The sequence below is a fragment of the Marmota monax genome, unplaced genomic scaffold (genome assembly GCF_021218885.2).
Source record: "Marmota monax isolate L192 unplaced genomic scaffold, Marmota_monax_Labrador192_F-V1.1 WCK01_AAM20220418_F8-fsc00040, whole genome shotgun sequence".
Lineage (NCBI taxonomy): Eukaryota > Metazoa > Chordata > Mammalia > Rodentia > Sciuridae > Marmota > Marmota monax.
The window spans coordinates 9,398,718-9,421,865 of record NW_026692782.1 but is presented as its reverse complement, the minus strand read 5'-3'; the positions used below and the strand labels follow the sequence as shown (position 1 = coordinate 9,421,865).

At 39.9% G+C, this 23,148-nt stretch overlaps 1 protein-coding gene across 5 annotated transcripts in view; it reads right to left on the bottom strand.

Annotated features, from left to right (window-relative positions):
• Ints10 (integrator complex subunit 10) overlaps positions 1 to 20,990 on the bottom strand; it is a 33,135-nt gene extending 12,145 nt beyond the window's left edge. Inside the window, exons 1-13 of one of the 5 annotated variants that reach the window (XM_058580410.1) lie at positions 20,768 to 20,990; positions 20,197 to 20,264; positions 19,169 to 19,272; positions 18,330 to 18,469; positions 16,200 to 16,281; positions 15,578 to 15,718; positions 13,724 to 13,895; positions 11,952 to 12,121; positions 10,563 to 10,696; positions 6,014 to 6,170; positions 4,788 to 4,870; positions 3,630 to 3,782; positions 592 to 700 (exon numbers count right to left, since the gene is read on the bottom strand). In XM_058580410.1, the coding sequence (XP_058436393.1) occupies positions 592 to 700; positions 3,630 to 3,782; positions 4,788 to 4,870; positions 6,014 to 6,170; positions 10,563 to 10,696; positions 11,952 to 12,121; positions 13,724 to 13,895; positions 15,578 to 15,718; positions 16,200 to 16,281; positions 18,330 to 18,469; positions 19,169 to 19,272; positions 20,197 to 20,264; positions 20,768 to 20,896 (1,642 nt within the window). In that variant the 5' untranslated portion in view covers positions 20,897 to 20,990. The remainder of the gene's footprint in view (positions 1 to 591; positions 701 to 3,629; positions 3,783 to 4,787; positions 4,871 to 6,013; positions 6,171 to 10,562; positions 10,697 to 11,951; positions 12,122 to 13,723; positions 13,896 to 15,577; positions 15,719 to 16,199; positions 16,282 to 18,329; positions 18,470 to 19,168; positions 19,273 to 20,196; positions 20,265 to 20,767) is intronic. The other 4 variants (XM_058580408.1, XM_058580409.1, XM_046447798.2 and 1 more) reach the window with 4 other exon arrangements.
• Positions 20,991 to 23,148: the final 2,158 nt, after the last annotated feature.

Sequence of the window (23,148 nt, the reverse complement as noted above, 5' to 3'; positions counted from 1 at the left end):
GAAAGAAATTGAATTGGATTGGTGATATATCTTCTTAAACTGATAAAATTCATCAGTAAAGTCATTTGGACCTACTATTTTCTTTGTGGGAAGGTTTTGGATGACAAACTTAAATTTTTAGCTATAAGGACATTCATTTTTTTCTACATTATTTTCTGTCAGTTTTGGTAAGTTGTGCTTTTCAAAGAAAAAAGGCTTAATTTGCTTATCTTGTTCTAATTTTAAGGTAGAAATTTACTTATAAATTTAGTTTTTCAAGCAACATGAAAGTTGACGTAAAGCCCAAAATGGCCCTCAAGGGCTGTGCGGAGACAGACTTCCTAATCAGTCATCTACAGTTTTCCTAGAATTGGCCACAGTAGGAAAGAGTTCACTGATATTCTTCAGAGATATACACCAAGGAAGTGGGGGCTTTGGAAGATGGGCTGACAGCTGCTCTGTGAAGGACAATCTGGAAAGGCATTAGCTTTCCAGAAAATCCAGTTTGGGGAGCCCTGCAATCACGTCGTCTCACCAGGAACTGTAAAGCACACCTCAGCCTTACGTCCTACAGCTATTTTTACCAAAGAATAGTAAGACTTGTCACTGTACCTTTTCTAAATTTGGGCTTCACTTTTGAGGGCTCCTCCTGTGATTTGCCTCCATCTTGAATGGGGAGTACCATGTAGCACATCAGGTCAAGGACTTTCTCACACGTCATCTGAGGAACATAAAACCAAAAAGAATGAACCCAATAAGCTTTCTGAACTGAAACAAATAAACAGAACGACTAATATTTCTAGCAAATAACCAGGCACCGAGATTCTGCCTTAACACCATGGTCTCCCAGGGAGCACCACCACGGTCTCCCAGGGAGCCCACCACTGGCTCACAGCAAGATTTAATCTACACACTAGAGGGGACGAGAATCCATTCTTTGCTATTAGAAAACAAAAGGACAAAACTTAAAAATTAACCAAGTATTAACAAAATCACCAAGTGTTCGACAGCACAGCAGGATCTAGTAGAAGGGTGGCCCTGCCTCATAGCCATGCACTCACAGGCTAGAAAAATAACAGAAACACTCTGGCCAGACCAGCAGGAAAAGCTCTGGGCAGAGAGGTCATCCTGATCTCAGCTTTACGGGGGAAGGGGGGATTCTCTAAGAGAAAAAGAGGCTGTGAAAGCAGGAGATGGAGATGTGAGGAAGAGCCGCATCCTGGTTTGGGTGGTTTACTTGAGAGGAGAGGGTAGGGACCATACAGATGCAGACTCTAAGGTGAGAGAAGCAGGGAATGCCTGGGAGCAGGCTGGATCCCCAGGGGAGTGGCACTGCTGCTCACCAGCTTTCTGTCTATTCCAATTCTAATGCCAGTGGTCAGATTCCCTTTAGTGAGCACCTTCTGTGCAGGGAGCAACCCTTTATTATCTCCATGTTGGCCATGAGGAGAGGAGCTTTAACCCATGCTTCCCAGCCTTCCTCATGGCTTGGGAAACCCAGAAAACAATGTTTGCGTGGCTGCTCCAAGTTGGCAGCCACTGACCCTAGGCAGTTCTAGCTGCCCTAGGCCACTGCCGACTGCCCTGAGGGCTGAGGAATCAATCCCTGTCTTAGCACATCTGGGACCCTTCAGTGGCCATGGGATCGTGAACTCTAGCTTAGAGATAGGTAGCTTGGTGGTTAAGAGGTAGTCAGTCCAAGGGAGGCAACTGGCCCAGCATCCCAGAGCCAGTACATGGAGTGCCTTCCCCAAATGTCTACTGTGCAAATGTCTGGGCATAACAATATTTTATTTTAACCTAGATAAACATTCATACTTTTCTCTCCAACTCCAATTGTGCCACCTCTGGATGCAAGGATCCCATACACCCCACCACAAAGCCTGGTCCAACACTGAGCTCGTAGAAAGCTAACACTTTAGTTAAGTGGAATGAGGAAAGCAGTTATCTTAGACACAATGACCATGATTTTATAAGTTTGGAAAAAAGACTATCCTCAGTTGAAAAGCAGAGATTTGGGTGGGGACAATGAAAATAGTTTAATATCATACTGGAAGAATTAGAAAGACTGGCTTGATCAAGAGTGAACTATGACTTCAGAGTTCCACATCTAAGGGTCGCTACTGTGGTCTAAATGTCTGTGGTGCGCACTCCCCCTTCCATCCCCCGCCCCACCCCCCCAACTCATATATTAAAACAAGCATCCAATGTCAGAGTACCAGGAGGGTAGGGCCTATGGGAGGTGAGTAGGTCATGAGGGTCTTACAAAAGGGACCCCAGAGAGCTCCCCTGTCCCTCCTATAAACCAGAAAGCAGGTTCTTACTAGACACTGACTCTGCCCACACCTTGACCTGGGACTTCACCTGTAGAACTGTGAGAAGTACATTTCTGTTTTTATGAGCTACTCAGGCTACGGCTATATTTTTACAGCTGCCTAAGTAGACTAAAACAGCCAGAGAATTAAGAAAACTCACACCTGGATGGATGGAGTCTGAGCTGAAAAGAGGCATCCAGAGATTCAGGAGATCTGGTAAGTTAGCCACTGCAATAGAGGCCTGAGGGTGGTCAGCTCAGAAGTGGAACCTGAAGCCCTGGCCTAATAACATCTATAAACTTACGTTATATACCTTAGTACAATGAAGAGCAGTACGCCATGTCTTGGTAATTCTATGTGGCATATATTTTTATATATGTATGCATGTATACGTGCGTGTGTGTATTCATATACATATACCTGAGGATAAATTGTGCTCTTTCAAGTTCTCAAAAGGAATTAACTGAAACTTAGAATTAAGTACCTGATAATTGCATGAGGAATAATGGAAAAGCATCTTCAATTTTAAATGTACAAGTTTACATATTACCAAATTATTTCTGCAAAAATCATCACAGCAATTATAAATCATTTCAGAGTTCAAGTTAAAAAATTAGGGACTTTAATCACAAAGTAACAAATTTAACATAGACATGAAAAGAAATAAGAATCTGTGTGTTAAATAGTGGCCTTGAATTTATACAGTACGCTACATACATAAAAACAATCTTATTTTAATTGAATTAAAAAGTTTATTGTGTATTCCTGCTGTGCAAATCACTGTGGTAGCTGTTATAAGAAATTCAAAGGTAAAAACTGTGGTCCCCACCCTGCAGCAGGACTCAGCCTCTGGGAGCAAACAGATCCATTCACAAACCTGCTCCTGCAATACCCTATGGTGTCCTCAACACCCCAAAAGAGAACCTGAGGTCTGGATGAGCTAAATATCAATCCTCCATTTCCCATTAGTGAAGGCCTCTTCTTTCTAAGCCCAACAGAACTGATTACAATTTAAAGAGATGTGACGCTGAAAAATAAATAAATAAGAAAAATAAAGAGACACCAGGCAAAAAAATTTTAAATTGCCTTCCAACAAAATTGAACCATGAATAAGAAATTTGAACTGTACTGAACTAATTTCAGGGAAGTTATGGTAAAGAGAAAATTAAGTAAAATGAAATCACTGTGGTTTCTGCCAACAGATTAAGCATTAAATCCAGGCAGAAAGATCAAATGCAGAAAAACATGCTCTGAATTAAAAAGCCATTCTAGGGAAGAGAAAGCACAGGGTGTTCTGGAATACCTCGGGCTCCACGCAAGGTGCCCAGCACTTACTCTGTACTCCCCCAGGGCAAAGTGACAGGTCGCCAGCTGGATGAGTGCCCTCTGATGCTCCAAAGTCCCCTGTCCTGCGATCTGTGGCTGAGAGAGTGATCCCTGGAGAGCTGCTAAATGATGGAGGCTGGCTATCGCCTTTTTATATTGACCCTAAGAGAGAGAGAGCAGCAGGAGGAATAAACAATGCCATTAATACCCAACAAATACCCAAAGCTCCCAGAGTAAATACAGCTACCAGGAAACAACTACAAATAAGTGACCTCTGTAGCATCAGCTAAGTAGAACAAAAGGAGACAGCAACAGAACCTAATTGACTTACTTAAAGCTAGATGAAGTTCATTATGGAAGTATTTTATAATACAGTCATCCCAGGGAATCCTCAGGGGATTGGTTCCATCTGTAGATGCTTAAGGCCCTTGCATAAAACCATGTAGTACTGGCATATAGCCTACATACTTCTTCCTTCACACTTTAAATCATCTCTTGATTGCTCACAATACCTAATACAATGTAGGTATTACACATATAGTTGATATTGTTCAGGGACTAATGACAAGAAAAACAGTCTGTGGGTTCAGTACGGACATGATCTGTTTTCCAAACATTTTTATCCACAGTGGGTCGAATCAGTGGATGCAGAATACTCAGATATGGAAGCTGACTATACAAAGACTTTCCTTCCTGGTCTTAAGTCTTAAAACTAGAGAGAGTAACACAAGCTCTTGACAGAAATATTTTACTACTAATGCCATTTGTCCTTTACGAAGGTTGGCTGCAGCAACCTCTCCATTTTTACATCTCATTAGCAAATTGTCTGTGTTCACTATTCTAGGCCTAAGAAGCTGGTGAAGGGCAGGCTGGATTCCACCAGAGCAGAGGGAAGAAGGGCTGAGAAGTACTCATCTTCTATTGAAACTAAAAATTGTACTTCCACTGTGCCTGGACACCCCAAGGGCAACATGGGAAGGGATGGCCTGGTCATTCTGGAGGTACTTGGAGGTGAAAGTGGATTGTAATCCCTTAGCCACTGAAAACTGAGCCTTGTGAATGAGCAACAACGCAGCCCATGGGGGAACACAATGCGCCTTGTAGGCTAAAGTCTGATTGAGACAATCATCATCGTGTGCAGATACAGGAACCCGCATACCGCTCTACCTGGTAGATGATCATATCCGTGAGGAAGATTCTTAGCCATAGCCACGTATCCGTCTTCCATGCCAAACAAATTCTTGTAAATTCTAAGTGAGAATTCAAAAGCAAATTCACCAAAAACATGTAACATAGAAGGGAAATGAAACTAACAAACCCAGCAAGTAGGAACAACAGATAAATTACCAAGAGCTGCACAGAAACTTCGGACTAATTTCTAAAACCACATTCCAGAGCTTCAGTTGGAAAGTAAAGTTAGAACATAACTCTTATCAGTGATACACAAGCAGCATTTTTTATGAGACACCAACATGTGCAAACACACTTTATGTGCCAAGAGCTGTGCTCTTCTTGTATCACCTCATTTATCTTCCAAATTACTTTACTCTCCACTGAAAAGGTCCACTTCATTTTCACCCAGTTAAAACAATAAACATACAATGATACCAAGAAGTTTTTAAAAAATAAGTTTATAATTATGGGAAAAATCTCCTTCAAATAGTCACATATGTATTCCTACTTTAGATGCAACAAAGAGAAACTGCTTGATGCTTCACTGACCTAGGAAACATGACACGACACACCTGCCCACAGGCTCTGTCTTTGCATGTGACAGGAGGCTGGGAGGAGTGTCCAATGCTACAAGGAAAGCATCAGGCCTTGATTCCAAAGTACAGTAATGATGCTTGGTCAGCAAAGAGCTAGTGAACTCTAAGTAATGTTCAAAGACTTAAATGTTATGCAAATAAAAACCCCTCTAATCTTATGTCCATACTTTTTTAAAAATGCTTTTTTTATAGCTTTTGGATGAGTGTTCCAGGCAACAGAGTCGGTGTAGATAAAACTGAAATACCTTTTGTATTCTTAGACACATACAGCCGAAGAAGACTCAAAACAACAAGAAAGAACAACTCAAAGAAACCCAGCCAGAAACACAAACAAAAATAGGAATCCAGCAACACAAATACTGAAGAAAAAGAAAGACTGAAACTCCCTCAAGCCCACCCCAATCTGATTATAACAGACCCTTTGAGTGGAAGCTAAGAAGTCAATAGTTGTTTAAATGTTAACTAAAAAGATATTCTGCTCAAAAAAGAATTCTGTAAAATGTGTGAGCTTCTGTAATTAGTTTAATTAGCCATAATACACTTGACATTTCAAGTAACATGATTTTCTAGCATGATTTTATATAAAAAAATTAAACACCACCAATATCACAAGCACATTCTCACCTTTGTCAAGGAATTCTAGGGAATAGAGAAGCTCCCAGCTCTCCCGGGCCAATTTAAAGCTTTCTAACACTTCAATGGAGTTTGGAAGTTCTGCTTTGTTAACGACAATGTGACGATTTCTTCCTTTTGTCGAACATTCTTCGTCATCTGAACTCTGCTTTGAAAATGTGAACATAATAAATTCAAAGTTATGAGTAGACACATGCCACAACATTATATTTATTGTTGCTAATTCTGCCTCCATGGATTTTATATCAAAGAATAGGTTGTAGAGGTAGAGTACTTGTCTAGCATGTGTGAGGCACTGGATTTGATCCTCAGGACCACATAAAAATAAAATAAAGGTATTATGTCCACTTATAACTAAAACATAAATATTTAAAAAAAAGAATATTCGGGCTGGGGATGTGGCTCAAGCGGTAACGTGCCCACCTGGCATGCGCAGGGCACTGGGTTCGATCCTCAGCACCACTTAAAAAAAATAAAGATGTTGTGTTCACCGAAAAACTGAAAAATAAATATTAAAAAATTCTCTCTCGAAATGCAAATCAAAACCACCCTAAGATACCATCTCACTCCAGTAAGATTGGCCGCCATTATGAAGTCAAACAACAATAAGTGTTGGCGAGGATGTGGGGAAAAGGGTACACTTGTACACTGCTGGTGGGACTGCAAATTGGTGAGGCCAATTTGGAAAGCAGTATGGAGATTCCTGGGAAAGCTGAGAATGGATCCACCATTTGACCCAGCTATCGCCCTTCTCGGACTATTCCCTGAGGATCTTAAAAGAGCGTACTATAGGGATACTGCCACATCAATGATCATAGTGGCACAATTCACAATAGCTAGACTGTGGAACCAACCTAGATGCCCTTCAATAGATGAATGGATAAAAAAAATGTGGCATGTATACACAATGGAGTATTACGCAGCACTAAAAAATGACAAAATCATAGAATTTGCAGGGAAATGGATGGCATTAGAGCAGATTATGCTAAGCGAAGCTAGCCAATCCTTAAAAAACAAATGCCAAATGTCTTCTTTGATATAAAGAGAGCAACTAAGAACAGAACAGGGAGGAAGAGCATGAGGAAAAGATTAACATTAAACAAAGACGAGTGGGGGGAGAGAAAGGGAGAGAGAAGGGAAAGCGTATGGAAATGGTAGGAGACCCTCAATGTTACACAAAATTACATATAAGAGGTTGTGAGGGGAAGGGGGGGGAAACAAGGGAGAGAATTGAACAACAGCAGATGAGGTAGAGAGGGAAGATGGGAGGAGAGGGGAGGGGGGATAGTAGGGGATAGGAAAGGTAGCAGAATACAACAGTCACTAATATGCCATTATGTAAAAATGTGAGTGTGTAACCGATGTGATTCTGCAATTTGTATTTGGGGTAAAAATGGGAGTTCATAACCCAATTGAGTCAAATGTATGAAAGATGATATATCATGAGCTTTGTAATGTTTTGAACAACCAATAAAAAAAAAAAGGAAACAAAAACAAAATAAATAAATAAAAAATTCTCTCTTTCTCTCATTTAAAAAAAGAATATTCTATGAGTATAATAAAATCTTTTAAATTTAACAATTCAGCTTTATTTAAAAAATGTCATCTTTATATTCTTACATTCAGCTTTGACTTAAAATTAAATTTTTTTGATGATAAAGTCTTATTTTCCAATAATTTCAAAACATCAGTTTTATAAAAGCCAAAAAATTAGATTCTTCAATTTAGAGATATGGCTTAAATAGTACTTGCTTCATGATTCACTTTTCCCCCTAAATATGTGACATTATTTAATTTGCTTCCTAAATAACAGTCATGTAGTATGAAAAAATTCAAAATCCAAGCCCCCAAAGACATTCTGTCCCAGAAACACACCACTCATAACTCCTCTCCAGGGCCACCCTGGTTACCTCCACTCTCCTGTAGAAGGTGTTCGGTCAGAAATCTGTATGTGCTTATCCAGTAACACCCTTGTGATTTACAAGTCGGAGTTCTACTTATTTTGCTCTTCATCTTAAGGCTTATAAAGCCAAAGAAGAGAATGGGCTGCAGAGAAGGCAATGGTCACCAGTACCCTGGGAACAGCCAGTTGTGCTCTCCCTCAGGACTGACATGTGTCCTTCCATAAGTCAAACCTCTCTCTCAGGTATACTGTTTCTTCAGGGTCCTGTTTATTCCCAAGCAGTGACAATCTAATATCAACATCATGAATGCTGTGTATTTTTTAACTGTTGCAACTTATAAAAAACATTTCTGACTCCAAATGAGACCAGGAATTTGTGGAGGACTCCAGATGTTGGGGGAATTATATGGAATTCCAAATAGTTTGTAAAATCTTGAGAAATTACTTTAGAGATGATAAGCACCCTCTGAAGCTCTAAGGGGATGTGCTGAAGCAGCAGTTCTCCTAACTGCAGGGGACATACTCAAGCGTGTACCAGGTGGGGAGCACTGCCCAAATCTATGTGAATTTACTCTTTCACCACACATCCACTGATGCCCACCAGGGCGCTAGTGGACCAGACAAAGTCCCTGGCCCCATGAAACTTGTGCTGTAGTGAAGGGACACAGCTAGGAAATCAAAAAATAAATAAATAAGAATAGATAGTAGTTAATAAAAAAGAAACCACTGGGCAGTTCCTTAAGATGAGTGCTCAGGGGAGGCTTTAGAGGGAGAAACATTTGGGCTGGGGCTTAGTGACAAGGCTCCAGCCTGGAACGGAGAGAAAATCACAGAGCACAGCCTGGACAAGGGATGAGGCTGGGAGGCAAGTCAGGTGTGAGGGCACCCAGTACATACTGTAGGTGCAGCTGCAGAAGGAAGAGCCCGCTCAGGAGGGCTTTGCAAGCTCTGGCTTTAGTCTCAGTGCCACAGGAAGCTGTCAGAGGTTGTAAAGCAGGAGTGTGATATCTGATTCATGTTTCAAAAGATTCCTGGTTGCAGGGTAGAGAAGAGGCTGTGGGGAGCAAGGGTGCAAGATGGGAGACAGAATGACCACTGATTGTCTAGCACAGAAATTTTGTTGGTTTGAACCAGAACAGCGAATGGCAAGAAAGGAGAGAAAATGATGGTTTGGGGCTGTTAAATACTGAATTATATGGAGACAAGTCGTTACTTTTACTTAACACCAGTAATAAAACCTGTTCCTACATGAGAGAAAGGGATGTGTGAAGTCTTCATGAAGCACCTAGATAAGGCATCAAGGAGCACTGACGAGATCTCCCCACCCAGGAATGTCAGGCAAGAAAGAAAGAGCAGACACAGGGCATCTGAGAGAACCTGGTAAGAAGAGTTGTCAACTTGGGGCTCATGGTCAGACCTCAAATAATCTGCAGAACTGTTTGTATATTTCTGAGAGGAAATATAACAAAGGTTATTAACCTGTGAGAATTCAGAAGAGTTTTATGTCTTCCTGGCTCCAATCCACCCTCTTATTACAGAGCCTTTAGAGAATTTGAATTAATGGAACCTTAATGCACATTTCTCATCATACCCAGGATCCTCAAAAGTGCTACTCAAGGACTAAGAAATGTGAGTCAAGAAATTGAAAATATGGGAAGAGGAATGAAAAAAATAGGTGAGGCTCCTGGTTCCCTTTGGGCATTTTGACGACAGCAGGGATTAATAAACTGCCATCTGTGAGACCAATCCTGTTTTGTAAATAAAGTTTTATTGGAACATAACCATGGTGGTTGTTCATGCATTGTCTATCGATGTTTTTGCACTATAACAACAGAGCTGAAAATATTTATTACCTGACCACTGAGAGAAGTGTGCTGACTCCTGAACTAGGGCCTCTCCACTTTCCTGTACACACTGGCCTTCACTAGTGACTTTATTGTTAAGAAAGGAAATCGCTGTCCTGCATAGGCTTGCCGCCTAGCTGGGTTAGAAGATGGAAAATTCACATTCTCTGGCCTCTTGTGTCTTTGTGCACATGGTCCTCTCTCAACAAAATCTACCTCCCAATTCCAGGTGACGAAATCCTACACCCTTACAGGCAGATTTCAATGCTGCTTCTCCATGAAAGCCTTCCTAGATTGCATGTGAGTTGTTCAGAGTACTCCTACACCTTGGCCCTTGCCCTTCTGAGGCCAGTACCCACTATAGCACCCTGCTCCAAGTGCAATGTCATCTTGGCTTTGTTTCACAAATTAAAATCATGCCATCCAGTCAAAATATGGACAAATAACTTATAACAGGGTTTCTCAACCTTGTCACTATTAATCTTTTGGATTGTCCTCTGAGCTAGAGGATGTTTGGCACCATCCTTGGCCTCTACTTACTAGGTGACAACTAATTAACAACCTTTCCCCAACCAGAGCATAGCTGTGACAATTAAAAATGTCTCTAGATATTGCCAAATGTTTCTTGGAAATAAGATTGTCTCCAGTGAGACCCCCCATTTATACTATGATTATACTGTATAATTAAAAGAACAAATAAGCTTTATCAATTGAGTTCTGAAACCATATTTTACAAAATTCATGTCTAGCAAACCATAAACACATACTGTTAATTGTATCTAAAAGGATTTACCATGGGTTTTTCTCTTCCCTCAGCCAGTTTCCTCTTTTTATGTATGTGTTTATTGCGATCAATTTCTACATCACCATACACATTTGATACATCTTCAAGAAGAACCAGGGGAACTTGGCTTGGAGCATTGGGACCTATGGGTGGCGGAAAACACCAAATGTAAAAAACATCCAAGAAAAACGATACTTAATATTAGCTGAAGTGTGGCAATCATCACACAAAACAAAGCCCATTAGAATTTATCAGACATTATTACCCTATGTACATGCATGACTATATGATGGTGGGATTCTACATCATATAGTCATGCATGTACATATGTCATACTCCATTTATGTATGCCATATCATGGGCATTCTACTGTCATGTAAAACTAATTAGAACATATTTTTAAAAGTATCATTTCTTAAAATGAATAAACAAACAAAAAACAAAATAAAACTTGTTCACTGTGATCCTGAATAGGTGAACAAACAAGTATATATAGGTAGGAAAAAACTAAATGGTTAATAAATGTTCTCTCTCACTGATGAAAGCAAGTGGTCACTCCTCTTTGTATTTGTTTTGTTTCTTAACTTTTTTTTTTTTTACAATAAGCTTGAGTCATAAAATTACTATAAAAAGATAACAAAACTACACATATGGTTATAAACTCCAAACAAAATAAGAACATGAAAAACTATAAGGCAATACACAAAAGTAAAATTATTGTGGGTGACTTTACCTTCTTATTTCTATTTTTCAAACTTTCTAGAACTAATTCACATTATTTAACATCTCACTTAAATCTTTGCCTATGGTAATGTCTTTGTACATTTTTGTAAACTTTGTTTTGTAAATTTAATCCACACCATTCAGTCAAAATATGGACAAATAACTTACACCAGGGTTTCTCAACCTTGTCACTATTAACCTTTTGGGCTGTCCTGTGACCTGGAGGATGTTTGGTACCATCCCTGGCCTCTACCTATTGGATGCTAATAGGTAAATGGATGCAACTCCTCCCTACCCAGCTGTGGCAATAAATAATGTCTCTAGACATTGCCAAATATCCTCTGGAGGGTAACATTACTCCCAGGGAGATCCACTCTGCTTAAATTCTTTGCTACATCTGCTCTTTTTTCAAAATAGTGACATGTGATTTGTTATTTAGTTTCACAAGTACCACTATAATCCTTGACATAGGAATTTTAAATAAAACATTACATTAAAAACTACCAACTTAAGCCAAACTAAGTCAAAATAAATCACCAGCCACAAAGAGCACAAGTACTACTCTACAGTTTCTGGATCCAGAAACAAAGGTGAAAGTAAACAGCTGTGTCCTCCTCACCATCCCTACTAAACAAGTATTTTAGAAAACTCTAAAAAAAAAGATGGTAAACCAACCTTGGAAGAGAGATGGCTGTATGCTGTTGACATACTGGAATGCATTCTTAAAGAAGACTAACATAGTAGAATAAACCACTTGGTTTTTATATTTTGCATGTGCTTCATTATCAAAGTTGTTCATGTATCTGCAGAGATCCTTCATTCTATGCAATATGTCACTATAGCTTCTGAAAGACAGAGGATGATAAAATGTATCAGTTATCTGAACTCCTCAGCAAAAGGTCTAAAGAAAGGCTCTGATAGAATCTACATTTACCAAATGCAACTGTTTAAGTTATTTTTTTTAATATACATATTTAAGGCATCTGCTATAGGTATATATCAATACATCTGTATAATCTGTCCTGATCAAAGCAGGATAATTTAGTTTCCAACTCCTTTATAACCAAGTGGGTTCGGAGCCTTTGTATTTCTCTATTCTAGTTATTCATAAAATATATAAGAAGTTGTTGTGGGGTTAGGGATAACACTGCTCAGCAGTAAGATACTTGCCCGGCACCCCACCCCGCGAAAAAAAAGAAAAGAAAAGAAAGAAAGAAAACCTTGTTGTAAACTACTGTGCTTCCACTATTCAGTAGAATACTTATTATTTCTATCTAACTGTGTTTGGGAAGCTGTAATCTAACCTCTTACTATCCTTTTCTTCTACCCTTCCTACCTTCTAGTAATCACTGTTATACATTCTAATTGATTTTTCTCAACACCCACATGTGAGAGAATATGTGAAATTTGTCTTTTTGTATCTGACTTATTTCACTTAGTCCTCCAATTCTATCCCTTGCCACAAGTGATATCATTCTTCTTTAAAGCTGAATAATCTTCTATGACATATAAATAACACAATTTCTTTATACAAATTCATCTGTTGGGCACCTAGGTAAATTCTACATTTTAGCTATTGTGAATAGTGAAGCAATGAACTTGGACATTGCAGTTGTCTCTGACATGCTCATTTCATTTTCTTAGGATAAAATATCCAGAAATGGAAGAGATGAATCAATGCAGCATTCCTACCTTCAGTCTTCCGGGAGAATCTCCACACTGTTCTCCATAGTGGCTACACTAATTTACATTCCCACCAACAGTGTATAAGACTCCTTTTTCTCCACATCTTAATGAGAATTTGTTATTTTTTATCTTTTTCATAAGAGCCATTCTAACTGGGGTGATAGCTCATTATGGTTTTGATTTGCATTTTCCTGCTGGCTAATGAAGTTCAGCATTTTTTCACAAATTTGATGTCCATCTGAATTTCTTCTTTTAAGAAGTGTCTTATTCATATTAAAATTATTTTTTGTAGTCTGAAAATGTCTGCTTTTGAATTAGGGCAACAATCAGACCAAGGTTTCATGACAGACACATGTCAAGTAACTTTTCTTTTCTCTGAACTATCATGGAAAGCTTCAAACTCAATATCTCTTTATGAGTCTATATTTCAACTAGGAGTCATTTAATAAAGTGAAAAACCACACTCTTTGCATAAATATTAAATATTACAAAATCTTCCCCCAAATAAGTGTACCTATGCATTATATTAGTTTTAAAAAAGTATTTTTGAGGGCTGGGGCTGTAGCTCAATGGTAGAGTGCTTGCCTAGCATGCATGAAGCTCTAGGTTTGAGCCATGGTATGTGAGGCACTGGGTTCAATCCTCAGCACCACATTAAATAAATAAAGGAATTAAAAAAGAAAAGTAATTTTTTTTTAACAAGGATCCCAAGATTACACAATCAAAAAATTTGATAGGCAATTTCAGAAATAAATTATTACCGTCTTCCTTTATCCATCTGCCATTCACATCTCATTCCAACGACATTCAAAATTTTAAACAGCCTCTCCCAAGGGTCCACAATCTGGGATGACTTTTCAGTGAGCCCTTCTATTACATACTTCTGAGAGCTACGTTTGCTAGGTGACATTAAATCAGACGTATCTTGGGCACCTGAGATGTGAGGGAAAAAAGTAGCCTACAATTAACATTACTACTTACTATTTATGTAATAAACAGTAACTTCATAAAGAAAGGTCTAACTCCTCATTCAAAAGAACAGAGTGCAGAACCCCAACACATCACAGTCACCTTCGGTCAGTGATGGACTGCTCACCCAACAGCAGTCCCACAGGATTAAATGGAGCTGAAAAACTCCTATTACCTAGTGAACATGAGCTGAAGAAGACATAAGAAAAAAGGAACTTGCAAGAGAAGAACCCCCAATAAAATTCACAATGAAAGGTTTAGCAGCTTTTGTAGACCTCAACAAGTTCCTTAACAGGCTTGAAAACATGGGTACCAATACCCAAAGGGTTTCATTAATGGAGAGAAAAGATCATGGTGTGATTTCTACTTAAAAGGAAATCTAATGGGGGGGAAAAAATAAGCAAAGTACCATGGACATATTTCTGAAAAGAGTGACAACTCCTTGAGAGCTTCCAGCAGGTCCCTCAGAAAGGACTCCAAAATAACACTGGCATCGCTACTGTAGGAGCTGGCAGCTCCATGTATGCTACTGCCCTAGAAGACCTTCCTGTGGCTCAAGATGTGGACATACAAAATAGTGATATGGATGATCCTGACTCTGCGTAGCCATGGCTAGTATGTGTGTGTGGCATAGTAAAAAAAACTGGGGAGGAGGTACCAGGTATTGGAATTCAGGGGCACTCAACCACTGAGCCACACCCCCAGGCCTACTTTTTATTTTATTTAGAGACAGGGTCTCACCATGTTGCTTAGTGCCTCACCGTTGCTGAGGGTGCCTTTTCCTCCTGCCTTATTCTCCTGAGTTGCTAGGATTACAGGTGTGCACCAGCCCGTGTAGCAAAATTTTTTTTTAATTAACAGAAAAAAGCTTATAAAGATGAAAAACAGGGGTCTGGGATGTGGCTCAATAGTAGAGACCTTCTAGGTTTAATCCCCAGTACTACACACACACAAAAATTTTTTTGTTTGTAAACTAACGTTAATTTATTACTTCAGTAATACATTTTTTATAAATTTATAAATTTTTATAAGTTTAGTGTAACCTAAGTGTACAGTGTTATAAAGTCTACAGTAGTGTACAGTCCTGTCCCTGGATCTTCTCTACATTTAGATCTATTTAGACAAATATTTCCCATTGTGCTACACTGGCCTGCAGTATTCAGTGCGGTAACACACCGCACAGGGTTAGCACCCAGAAGCAACAGGCTCAACTCTACAGCCTAGGTGTGTCGCAGGCCATGCCCCCTAGGTTCATGCACATACACTCTCTGATGTCTGCATCATGAAATCTCCTAACAACACATTTCTCAGAAGGCATTCCCATCACTAAGCAATGCATGACTGTGTATGTGAATCTCAACTGGCCTCTGGTCTAAGAAGGAAGTGAATTTTGAGCTGTGGTACCTATAAGAGTTAAGTGCATTAATGTTACAGGTCAGCAACTAGAATGTTTTGATCAAGGGATAGAAATGGTTCTTGAAACATGTCATTTCTTAATGTAATATTTTGTTTTCTTGATAACATCCTTTACAAAAACTGTCAAACTATATGCATTCATAGGTCAGGAGTCGAATTGATAAGGGATTTCTGAAGTTGCAATGTTACTAAATCCTGTCTAAATAAAATTGCAGGATAGTCCCACTTACCTTGATGCTGATTTTCTATTTGAGTAGACCTAGTGACATAGTTGATATAAAATTCAGCTGCTTTGTTCAAGTATTTATATAATAAATTGGCAGGCAACCGAACATCATGATTGTTAATTATTAGAGGAAGGACATCACAAACTGTGGAAGGGGAAAAATAAGAAAAAACTGATCAGGTTGTCAGTTACCTTAGGGTTCTGGCAATAACAAAATCCACATTAGAGCTCATTTAATGTAGCATCTGAAACATATGGGAAAACCCCTATGGCACACTTACTTAAAAATCGCCATGCAAAGGGATACTAGTGAAAGGAGGCAGTGAAAAAATGCCCAAGCAGATCCAAAGTTGTGGGAAAAGGTCCAGCACTCACACTGGGTGGTGGTGGACTCAGATAGCTATGATCTTGCTTCTCACTTATATGTAAGGCTGCACATATTCTTTCAGAAGTTCAAATATTACAAACTAAAAGTCTAAAAGTTGTTTAAAATGCTTTCTGGATTGAAAAAAAAACTTAAGACTTGAATTTAATAATGCAAAGAGTTCCTCTGCATTCCATAAATGACCTATCCCACCATACTCTACTCACCCCAAGGAAGTAATACAAAATACAATATTTCTTACCGAATAATTTTCTAAAGCAGTTAACAGGAGATTCTTGTTCTTCGATAGTTTCAGCTTCTAAAAGTACCTCCCCAAGGCCAAACTGTTTCAAAATAAAATTAACCATTTAAATGTGTGCAGTTTAAGATGTCAGAATTACATGAACAAATAGTATGGGGGTTGGGGATATAGCGCAGTCAGTAGAGTGCTTTCCTCACATGCACAAGGCCCTGGGTTCAATCCCCAGCACCACAAAAAAAAAAAAAAAAAAAGTATGTATTTTATTACACAGTTTATATAGTTAAACTTCTCTGATACATTTGCAACACAACCCAGAAGGCCAAGTTAAACTGATTACTTCACCACTCTGGTCTCAGTTATTTCCCACTAAACTAGGAAAATTAAAATGTTAATAGATTGTTTAAAGAAACTTTAGGGAAGCACTGGAACTGGAGTTAGAATAATACAGATAGATTTTCTGTTTTTGCACTGGGAATTGAACACAAGAGTGCTCTACCACTGAATTACATCCCCACTCTTTTTTATTTTTTATTTTCAAGATGGTCTCATTAAGTTACTAAGGGTCTTGCTAAGTTGCCAATGTTGGCCTCAAACTTGGGATCCATCTGCCTCCATGCCTGGCTAGATGAACAGATTGTCTAAGAATTGTAGAAACTAACTTTATTCTCTATATCCAGATACATGAGAAGGACAAAAATCATCATTCTCAAGAGTTTGGTGGAGCAGCCAGTCATTCAGAATGGGCAAGATTAGACAGAAATGTCTGAGTTTTAAGGCCATCTTTCCATCACCGCTGCCCAAGTATAGTAGAGTCCTTTATCAAAATCCACCAAGATCTTTGCATTATCTTTCTTGCAACCACACTGGAATGCTCTATGGTAGAAGTGGAATAATGCAAAATATTAAACTACACAGAAGGTTAAAAGTTAGAGTCATGATCAGGGAGTAGAATGGTTTGAATAGTATCCCCCAAACTCATATCCACCCACAGCCTCAGAATATGACCTTATATAGTCAGACATCACCTACTGATGGGATATGGCCTGAGAGGTGCATCATTAGGCAAATTCATCACTGTGTGAACATCATGGATTGTTTTTATACAACCTAAGACGGCTATATAGTCACTAGGTGGTATAATCTTATGGACCACTATTATATATTCAGTCCATTACTGATCAAAATATCATTATGCGGTGCATGGTTATATGTTTTACCTTTAAAAAAAATAGTGTCTTTGTAATTATAATGAAATAAGATGTGGTCATACTGATCATATAGGCAAGAACTCCAGTGACTGGTGTTCTTATGAGAAAGACACAGAAGAGCAGGGAAAGCCCACATGACAATGGAGGCAGAAAGGAGAGTGATGCAACTGCTAGCTGAGGCATGAGAAAGATCTCTGACACCATCAGAAGTAAGGACTCTTCCCTGGAATCTTTAGGGCAAACATGGCCCATTAACATCTTGCTTTTGGACTTCCAGGTTCCAGAATTGTGGGAGAATTTCTGAGTTTTAAGACACCCCATTTCTACTTTATAATGGCAGCCCTAGAATCAAATACAAGGAAGTATGCAAAAGGTTAACCAGGGGCAGAAACCAGAAAGACGGCATTGGAAGGACAAACCAATAGAGTTTGAATGACCAGAATGAAGGGTTTGAATCCTGATTACTCACGGGCTGTGGGAAGTTACTGAAACATTTAAGATTTGGTTTCTTCAGGAAATCCTAGCACTTAACCAATGCCTCCAATAGCACTCAATAATTATCACAGATGTGGCAAGAATAGGGCAGAAACACATGAAAAACATCTCTGTTAAGACCAGGAATTATGGCTCTCACTTAAATTCAAACACTGTAAATATTATAAGTAAATACTACTGTCAGAATGTGGTGTCTATTTCCTTACACTGATAAGACAACTCCTAAAAATGTGTAACTAACGTTTGCCAACAGTGATGGCCTTTTAGCTTTACTTACAAAGAAACTCTTGATTTAAGTCTACCTTATCCAGAGCTCCTGGGATTCTCTGCGTTAGTATAATACACAGTGTAGCTCCTAAATATACTGACTTATCTGTCAATAATCAGTTCTATTTTCTCTTAAGAAAAAGGAAAGAATTAATCTTACCCCATGTTGCACTACTGTTTCAGGGAAGCGCCTCAAAAGAAGGAGCAACATTTCTGATCGTTCCAATGTGTTGAAGCATTGTTCCGTAACCTTTAGTAACATTTCACACTGGACCCGACCAGGAAGGGTTTCAAATAAACCTGGGTACAACAAATTTACCTTTAAAATGTCTTCCAGAGAGAAAATACTGAAGCAAAATATGTTAAGTAAGGCAATTTCTTGTACTGAACAATAGCCAAGTAAGGCAATTTCTTGTACTGAACAAATAGTCAGGTTTCACTTACAACCTGGTAGGCTTTGGAACTCCACAGTATTTAGAACAAGAGGTTTACTGAAATATGATAAAACATTTGGAGGCTTTACTGAATCCAGAGCATAAGAATGGTATGTGTGGACAGTCACAACAGTGCTTGTTGCAGGTTGAGACAAAGAATATGCACTTGTTTCAGTTAAAATGACCTCAACACCTACTTTATATTTTATCTTGAATTTGAAATCTTTGATTGGCTATAGTAATACGGAATTTTTTTTTTTTAAATTTCAAGTTATGAAAAGTTCCTCTCTTGTTTTGCATAGGTCTACAAATACTTTCTGGTTACTGTAAAATGTGTTAAAAATATAAATTTCCTTGTCTCACTTATAGCTCCACATACTAAACTTAAAGAGATCTAAAAATATTCAAGGGACTGAGTGACATTACAGACTTTAGTTGCCAAAAGTAAAACATATGTGTTTTATACCAATACTACAGATGTGACTTTCTAGTGAAATGCCTACATATGATTTGGTATTCCATAAATGATAACTTCTACAATATTAAAATATTACTCCATTCTTACTTCTTAAAAATTGGGTTTGTTTATCCTGTGAATCATTCCTTAATGCTGATGTAATAATGCTGATTTCTCTCCATACCACCGGCTGGTCTGGGAAACTCACAAACCTGTTTTTAAAATATGTACATTAAATTAAAATGTCACATTTTATACAGTATCCAAAAAATAAGAAAGAATATTAACTTTACATTTTTCTTTATTTGAGAAGAATACTTAGATATGGCAAAACAAACCAAAATAAAGATATGAAAAAAAAAGGAAGACAGAAAACAAGAGAGAAAGAGAGAGAGATTAATAATAGCCACTGTTGGCAAGGATGTGGGAAAACTGGCACTTTTATACATCTGTGGAAATAAAAACTGGGATAGTCCTTTTGGAGAGCAATTTGGTAATGGATTAAAATTTTAAATATACATGCCTTCTAACTATGAAAATATGTCTTAGAATCCTCTTCCAATGAATACGAAATTACTTACTGATATTCTGAACAAAATTTCAAATAAGTTGAAACTATCTAAATGTCTAAGAAGAAAGGAGTGGTTATGAAATGCTCCACAGGCACAAAAAACAATAAAGAGAATCCTGACATACTGTCATAGAAAGGGCTCCATCCATAATGCAAGAAGAAAGCGAGCTGCAGAATTTGAATAGTTTAACCTCACTTTTGTAACCTCTCCCTCCCCAAAACATTTATATGTATTATGTCTAGGTGTACAGATACACACACAAAACTTAACTCTGGTTGAGTTAGGAGAGACTTCACTTTTTATTCTCTATCACTTAAGTTTTGTTTGAACTTTTGCAATGAACATGTTTATTATATATTATTCATAATTTATTCCCAAAATAAATTAGTGGCTAGAAGTTTTTTAACGCGAATAAAATGACTTCTCTGCAGAAGGCATGTCAGCAACAGGGAAAGACTCCTAAGTAAGCTCTGGGTACCAGCGATGTAGACGAACTTTAAGTAATCTTCCCCAACTCCCACTTCACACACACAAACAAACGCTCAGTAAGTGATGCTCACTCACATTTCGTACAGCAGCCTCCCGGCGGTGGCAGTCCTCTCGGCATTCCGCTCGATCGTGTACATCTCATACTGCAACACACAGCAGGCCCCCGTCACCACCCAGTGCCGGGGCAGGTTCCACATCACCTCCAGCCTCCCTGGTGGGCCTTCAAGGAGTCCCCTCCGGGGCAAGGGAGGGCCCGAGAGCAAAGCATCACCTGGTGACACGGGACCACACTAGTGGCAGCCCTGCCCAGGGCTAAGCAGCGTGACCCTGCGCTCACTTCCACCCGTCCAGCTCCCAGGACTCACTGGGATAACGTTTCGAAAGTAAGGGACGCTGAGCAAATGGCTGCCACTGGGATGAATGAATGGGAGAGTGGCCTTCCAGGGGCGAAACCGTGCTGTGCAGCCTCAGAGCAACACCACACCGCCCGGCGACCCAACCAGCCCGACCTCCAGAGGGCTCCGCCGCGGAGGGGTGTGGACCGAGCGGCGCGCTGAGCGGGAGGTGGGGAGGAGTGCGACGGGCGGGGCGGCCGGGCGCGGAGCTCACACCTCCACGCGGGCGGCCGCGCGGGCCCAGACCTCACCTGGATGTTAAAGTCGGCGGGGTAGAGGCTGCGGGCAGTGATCAGCCACGCCTTGGCGGCCCACAGGTCCTGCGGCACCAGCTCCCGAGCTCGCTGCACCAGGAACTCGCTGTCACTCTGGGCCGACATGACCCAGGAGAGAGCGAGCCGTCGGCCTAACACCGCCGGACCTTCCGGCCCGGAGACTTGGCTACAGCCACCGCCGCCGCGGGGAGCCACTGCGCATGTCCGGAGACGCAGGGAGGCGCGCGGAGTGGAGCGGGAGCCTGTTCCGGGCTTTGCGAGCAGCCGCCTGAGGTCGGCTCTCCGGGACGGCCAGGTTTACTCTCCCGTGAAACTGGAGTCTGGTCACCGACTCTGCAGGGTTACCTTCAAAATATGGAGAAGTGGATTTCATTCTTGAGGATTCCAGCTTGACCCTGGTCCAGTCAGGGAGCATGCGCGGCAGCCGGGCCCGCAACTTGGAGCTACTTGGCTTTGCGCTTCCTCCGCGTTTCTTCCGCGGTCATCGGCTGGAGTCGGGGGACCAGCAGACAAGGGATGGGAGGTGACTAGGTGTCCTCTGAGGCCTAAAATCCGGGGATTAGACTGGGAAGAAGTTTGAGAGGACACGCGGGGGGTGTTCGGAGAGGCGGGAAGGAGCGGGACTGCGCAGGAGCTTCTGAGCCCAAGTCGGTGCTGCAGCCTCCCCGGACCCCGGAGCCGTGCAAAAGCCTGGGGCTCGACTGGGTGGAGGGGAGGAGCGTTGGGAGCGTTTGGTCTGGTGCTTCTTTATATTTCCTAAATCCATCCACGTTTTGAGACTTTTTTCACCTTTATTCTCTGATTCACCCATGCATTTATTGAACAGCTGACATTTGGAAAGTGTTTTTCTTGGGTGCTTGTGAGAGCTACGAAGATGTGAGAGATCAAGGGAAAAGTAGTGACACGATTTAAATTATCTTCTCTAGCCAGAATTCCAACCAAGATTTACAGGTTGTTTTTACTAATTTAGAAAACAAAACAAGACCAAAAAACTCTTGACTTCACATGAGTCTGCAAATGTGAACATTTGTGTCTGTCTGCTTTACTTTTGAGTCACCATGGGATTTCAGGAACTGCAGGTCGGGTCCATAAAAGTCTTGTGGTGAGCTGAAATCACTCCCTGGCAACTGCAACTTTCTTATCACCTGCCTGATGGATCCTGAGATAATAATCAACTAGACGTTATTTTAACAGGGCTGCTGGGACTGGGTATTTCTGGTTCCTTTTGTCTGTGCAATCTGGAAGTTTATGTCAGTATCCCTGAAGATAGGGCTGGAAACAGCCTTTGTCTTCCAAGTATAGCTATACTGATTAAAGTTCCTTTCATGTTTCCCACCATTACTTTTTCTGTTTGGTTTTTGGATGGACTGACATGATTAGTTGGGAACCCAAGGGGCAAATTTCTGGCCTATGACCCCTGGAACAAAATCAATGTCACTTTCACCAAACCTTTACATTTGAGAGAAGGAAAAATATTAATTTATGTGCTCTGATGAGAAAGCAGTATTCATTTGGTGAATAGGAAGAATGTGCCCAAAAAGTGAGTTCTGAATATTAGATTTTTGATCCAAGTTTCATGTACAAAATTGCATCAACTTCTGTTGTCACTGACTGCCACGGGAAACCAAGAGAAAGAATTCCAAACTGATTTGCTTAATAGAAAATGGAAATTGCTGTGTACTTACCTGAAAAAAAGTGTTTAGTAGAAAATGGAAATTGCTGTGTACTTACATGCAAAGATAAATATGTTTAATAAATATATTACTATTTATTGTAATATGTAAAATATCTATTTACTAATTCTAGTAATTTACAAATAAATAATTCTGTTTGTGGTGAATTAGTGTATAATTTAGACATAAGTATCAAAAAGTGCAGACATAGAAGAGCATATATCATGTAAAGCACCAGTGCTGTCAAATCCATTAATATCTAAGCTCTTTTATTTTGTTATTGTTTAAGACATGGATTTTTTTTTTGGGGGGGGGAGTACTGGGAATTGAACCCAGGAGTGCTCTACCACTGAGCTACATCTCCAGCAAACTCTACCCCTTCTTGTTTTTTTGGAGACAAGAGTCTCACTAAATTGCTGAGGCAGGCCTCTAACTTGTGATCCTCCTGCCTTAGCCTCCCAAGTTGCTGGGATTATAGGTGTGAGCCACCCAACCAGTGAAGTTATGGAAATCTCTAAGACTTCCCCTTTATCACATTTTTTTAAAAACTTGATTCTGTTTCATTAGTATCCTTAATAATGGCAAAGTTTGGTTAAGTTTTCTGCATTAACCTCATCCTATCACTATGAACCCATTATGATATTAGCACTCCAGGAAGCTTTGTGGTTCTAAGCACGCTTTTTA